The sequence below is a fragment of the Nicrophorus vespilloides genome, unplaced genomic scaffold (genome assembly GCF_001412225.1).
Source record: "Nicrophorus vespilloides isolate i.1.1-1 unplaced genomic scaffold, Nicve_v1.0, whole genome shotgun sequence".
NCBI lineage: Eukaryota > Metazoa > Arthropoda > Insecta > Coleoptera > Silphidae > Nicrophorus > Nicrophorus vespilloides.
In genome coordinates, this window is record NW_017096528.1 from 44,459 (window position 1) to 50,396 (window position 5,938).

At 35.8% G+C, this 5,938-nt stretch overlaps 1 protein-coding gene across 1 annotated transcript in view; it reads left to right on the forward strand.

Moving 5' to 3' along the window:
* Nucleotides 1-4,633: 4,633 nt before the first annotated feature.
* The window catches only part of LOC108557335 (protein decapentaplegic-like), a 1,873-nt gene continuing 568 nt past the window's right edge, over nt 4,634-5,938 (forward strand). The window contains exons 1-2 of the mRNA XM_017913817.1: nt 4,634-4,919; nt 5,550-5,936. Of these exons, the coding sequence (XP_017769306.1) occupies nt 4,634-4,919; nt 5,550-5,936 (673 nt within the window). The remainder of the gene's footprint in view (nt 4,920-5,549; nt 5,937-5,938) is intronic.

The window sequence follows — 5,938 nt, forward strand, 5'->3', positions numbered from 1 at the left end:
ATAATAATAATAATTATTTTTTTATAAATAATAACTGACTTGAACGTCTGACGTTATCCTCATCTGTGATTGTAATTTTAACTAATTAGACATTAAAAAAAAAAAGAGAAAAGAAAAATAATTTCTTTTTTTATATATATATATATTTAAAAAAAAAATATATGTATAGAATTATATTATGTACACCAAGAATCACGTGAATGAAACGTGAATATGTCTCATACTCGATATGTGAAAGTCTAAATTACTAAAGTGCCTGCCTGCATCGGCACTCGAGTCATATATGTAATATATTAGTACCTGCGTAAGGATATTTATTCAAACTCTTAATCTATAAATTATTAAATAAATAAAAAAAAAATGGTAAATTAATTTACGTAAAAAAAAATCGAATACAGTACTAAAAAAAAAATAATTAAATATATATATATATATATAAATAAATAGGAAGAAAAACGATATTAATTTAAAATTAAACTCTTGTGTATATTGTACAGTGAAGTAATTAAGGGATGAACAATTATAGAAACAAAAAAAAAACTGAATACTAAAACACCAGCAATAGAATAGAAGGATCAGTGTATTATTATCTTCGATCGTGTAAAGTGCCCGAGGACTTTCTTCTTTCTTTTAAATATCATTTGTATAAATAGTTTTTAAGGATTGTGTAAGGAGTTTTTCACTAGTTTCTTTTGTACAGACTGTATATATTAAAATTTTAAATAATTATTACAAATCATTGTGTTTTGTTGTCACCTTCACATTTTTCTAAACCTGTTTTTTTCCCGTACACATTTATTTGCATATCACAATATGGTAATGGCATTATAGAATGTTTCTTTCCAGGCGCGCGCTAGATGTGGAAATACAGATCGAAATATATATATATATCTACGTGTGTCCGAGAGTTGTGTGTATTTAACAAGTAACGGTGAAAATATTACACCTAATCTGCGCGCTGCGAGGCCCACAATGGACACGTCCATCAATCAACCACAAACTCTCCTTTGACTTAATGATATTTATTCCACTAGAAAAAAAATCTACACATACACTACACATCGGCTCACACACATACAAGCCACAGATAATATTCAAACACGAAACGATTTCAAGCAATTTTACACAGTACCAAAGACTAATGTCGCAATCGTTGACTTATTTGTCGCCGAAAGTTCGTACTTCGATTTACACCTCAAGCAATGAGGGTAAACATCAGCAACCGTGTCTATTAAAAATCGCAGACTCGTGTTATTATTCGTCACGAATAAGTGGCATCGAAATTCTCGTGATAGCATTGCAATTAACTTTGTTTAGGTTTTTACTTCGTGGACTTTGTCGTGATTGTGAGCTAGAGGGGATGTTTCAACTCCTCGGCCGTACCCTCGTTTCGGCCAGCTGCAGACCCCCAGTTGATTCGTATACGACTATTCTGATCTTCAAGTGGTTTACCACTTTTGCTAATTCAGTCAGAGCTGACATTTCTGCGTTCGTTTTAGCTACCGTCGATGCCTTCTGGGGTTTCATCAAAAGTATGCCAATATCATCTGCTGGTTGAGCCAGCAATCTGATCCAACGTAACATTTCCACAGCCTGGATGGCGCGCATGTTAGATGGCAAGCGTCCTAGCCAAAGGGTTTTGAAAAACTCCTTCGGGATTTGCTTGACCGCTCGATCAGGGCTTTACTTTCGGTGTGTGGATAGCTTTTTTTATTACGTCCAACACCACTCGCATGTGATTTTCGTCCAAGTTCGTACGAGAACTTAGTTGCGTCTTTGGAAACAATCCGCTTTGAAATTAAGTTCCAACAAGGCGAACCATGCTTCTATATCACAAGATATCAATATTGGACAAACAAACGTAAACCGATCCACTTGAGCGTTCTCCATTTTGTTTACAATTTACATGGAAAAATCAATCACGGTGGGACCACCAATTTATACGGATAGGAGTGGAATTTTCGAAGGAAAAACGTTTAAGTTCAGAACGGTGGTATTCACATACAAGTACAATTAAAGGCACAACAATTGGCAAACAATACAGAAAACCTTAACGGAGACACGAGAGAAGAGAGAGAGATTATCTGCCCTTCCTGGAATTTCCCTGCAACGGGGAATTATTCTTTTTGAAGTAATGGATCATAAAATAGTGGTAGTTCCCGCCTCTATGAATTAATTCGTTCTGATTATTAATCCTAAAGTACAAAATCGTGAAATAAAAACTCATTTTACATAAATATGTAATTTTTTATTATTTAAAGAGATTTATATCAATTATTATTAATACTTACACAATGTATTTATTTTGAAATATTGATTAATAAAAAATTAAAATGAACTCAATTAAAATTACGCAAAATTAGGTTGTGCTTTATAAAAATAGATCAAAGCGGCGGACAGTCGTGTTCAAAAATACATTGTCCATGAGTGACTGAGTTTGTTGAATATCTGTATATGTTTGGTTATGAAGATAAGTTATATGTATTGATGTGTCGTCAAGAAGGCAAGTGAGCAAAATATAGATGGAGAATGAGAATAGGGCGAGTGGCAACATCAATTGCGGTGAAATACTTAAAAAGCCACTTGAGTAGCATAATGGGACCAAAAATACGCATTCGGGAATTGTTGTAATCCATCTTCCCGCACGTGCGTACTCCCAATGGTTGGTCAAGACCCCTCACCTTAGCCAGGTAATTGGGACTGGGATCTTCAGTTGCTTTAGTCTTCAGTTAGACTTGAAGCTAGTCTGTAGTTTTAGGGTAGTGCTTGCTAGTGGTGCGTGTGTGCATTAGTAGAAATGTGCGTTTGAATAGTTTCGCCACTGGGTTTAAATTACTTCTTGAATTCTTACGGTAAGCATGGTACAAACACTGTTTCAATAAATTCAACAAAAACGAATCTCGAAATTATTGTGACATTCTTCCTTTGAATTGTCCTGTTCGTTGCAGTAAATAGAAATAAGAAATCGCGAATTTTCCAAGGAATTTCGGTGAGCGCTGACCGCGTCCGTATGTTTGCGCGAGACGTAGACAGCGTGGCGCGCGCGCGACTTAGTACAATTGTGGATCAAGATTCAAGTTTCCATAACGGACACAACACCAAGACCAAACTTGAACTTTACACAATCAGTCCACTCCGACAAATTGTTATTGATATATACACTACATCCCAACATCAACAAACAACAATAACAGAGCTTTATTATTATTAATTATTCAACTCTCATCTCTTCCAATAATCACTTAAAATGGTTCCATTATTTTCCTCCTCTTATCTATATAAAATTTTCTTAATGTATTGCTAATTTCTGCGCACATTTCGTCATATCGCAACTTGCGAAACTCATCTATCACGCAAAAGGTGCAATTTCAATTGAATGTTATTCCGAATAGGATCCAAAAGACAATTTTAATTACACAAGCGGCGTGCGTTCCCCGAAATTGAAAAGTAATAATAACGATGATGATGAAGATCATAATAATAACAAAAATATTAAAGACCACATTCTTGTGCTTCTTGTAGACTCTGTCCAAGCGCGCACTTTCACATTTTTAACGCACTTAAATCCGAATTTAAAGGCCCGAAATTTCCGCCGAAATAATTGCATTCAAATCATTTTGTATTTAGAGAAACTAGTAATGGTAGATCGTCATTGATGGTAGATAAATAATTACTTGAGTATTCAGGATTATATACATAATGCATTTTTCATTGTTGCTTTTCGCGGAAACAGATGAATAATTAAATTGGTAAACATATTTGCTGTTCCGTAGAAATATACGCACTTAAAACAAAACGATGAAATGAGCAAATACAATATAAATTCTGTCACCTGTTCTCTATTGAAATGTTAGTTTTTTTTCCCCTCTTGATTATAAAAACCGAAGGAAAAAAAGGAAGCTTTACAGCCCCTGAGGGTACGGTTTCGCATTTCGCAAACACAATATATATATTTTATATGGGGGCCAATAAATATGTCAACATAATCGCAAACGTTTCACGTAGCTAAAGAACTCAAGTATTCTTTTATTTGAACCACTTGAAACCTGCTAATAACCATATAAAAACGACAGGTATTTATTTATATAATCCGTGCACAGAGGAGAGTAGATAAATGAAGGATGAAAGATATCCTCGAAAGCCTCTCCTTCTCAGATCTTACTTTTACGAAATTTGATTTCTCCATTTTTTATGGATATGTGAATATCCATGTTTTGTGCGTATGAGTATATGTGTTTACAAGTGATCTAACGTTGAATATATTGTTTATTAGTAAGTAATGAAGTTGCTGCTGTTTCCGCGATTTGCGTTTGATTGAGTTCCAAGCTTTTATTGTTGTCTTTCAAACCGAAATACCTGGTGCTGCATATATCTACGACACATTTCCCCACGTTATACGTAAAGTTATGTGTAGCAATGAAGAGGTCATGATTGTGAACCTGTTCACCTTTCTTGTAGAGAAATCTGATTCCTACAGTCGAACCCGCTGCCGCACGATACTTTTAGAAGTTGACTCAAAACTACCACGCGGACCCAATAGATATCTTTCTTTCATGTGGATTGTTCTTTACCAATTGATATTGATTTGTTTTCTATTTTTTTTTTGTTGAATTATAGGATCTCGTTGCGAAGGATGCAGGTGATGAACTTTTGCACAAAGACGGTGCTCGCTGTCGTACTAGTCGAGATGTCCTGGTGGACGTCGGCCTCAGAAGTGCCGAAACAACTTGAGGGCAATCTAATGTCGATGTTAGGACTCCACAAAGGGCGAAAGATTGACCGCAGCAAGATTATAATTCCCAAAGAGATGGTCGATCTCTACGAGAGGCAGACTGGTCAAAAACTTGACACCACGTCCATCCTGAAACCTGGAGTACACACCCACACTGCGAACACGATGCGAAGCTTCACACATATAGGTAATATTATTATTATTATCATCATCTATCATAGTTCAAATCGATAAAATTGGCACGAACTTTAACCACTGTCCTTAGTTCGCGCGTTTCTTGTCTAGTTCCCAGTACATAGAGATGTAATTACAGTGATTATTTTATTTATAGATTGCGATATGTTGAAACTCGACTGTGTTTGTATCATATGTATATGCCTTGTTTCCGTACGTCCTACATCACCACTATCCGATGGTAAGGTAGCGAAAGTGGGACTTTATACAACCGCAACTCGGTTCGAATCGAAAACAATTTGTGGATGCTGAAACTCAGGAAAATAATAAGAAAAATGTTAAATCTCTCGATTACTAGAATTTTTCTTTCATAATGAAGCACATCAAAAACAATTTGTGAATGCTGAAACTCAGGAAAATAATAAGAAAAATTTAAATCTCTCGATTACTAGAAATTTTCTTTCATAATGAAGAAAAAAAGGGTAAAGCGACATGTTTATTGCAATACACCGTATTTATTTTATGTTGGTTGAGTGGCGCCACTTTATAAGGCTTGTACAAAGAACACGAAGGTTGCTAATATTTCTGAAAGAATTCGAAGGTAGAAATATTGTATTGTATTTTTTTTGTTTGCTACTTACAGAAAGCCCAATCGATGCTCGTTTTCGTGGACATCATAAGTTTCGTTTGAAATTCGACGTGACTAACATACCAGAAGGAGAGCGCTTGAAAGCAGCTGAACTCACTCTCAACAGGGACGTGGTGAATTGGTTGGCGCATGAAGACCAAGACGACTTCTACCAGCAGGTTTTAGTATATGATATAAGGAAAGTGGGCATCAAAGGGAAACAACGTCCAACGAAAATATTGATCGACTCAAAACCGGTGGACATTAGATTGAACAAGACGGTGAGTTTAGATGTGTTGACCGCAGTGCGTAGATGGATGGCGACACCGAAGAGTAACAACGGGTTGCTGGTGGAGATCACTGGACACGGGAAGAAAAAACCTTCGAAACATGTGAGATTGCGC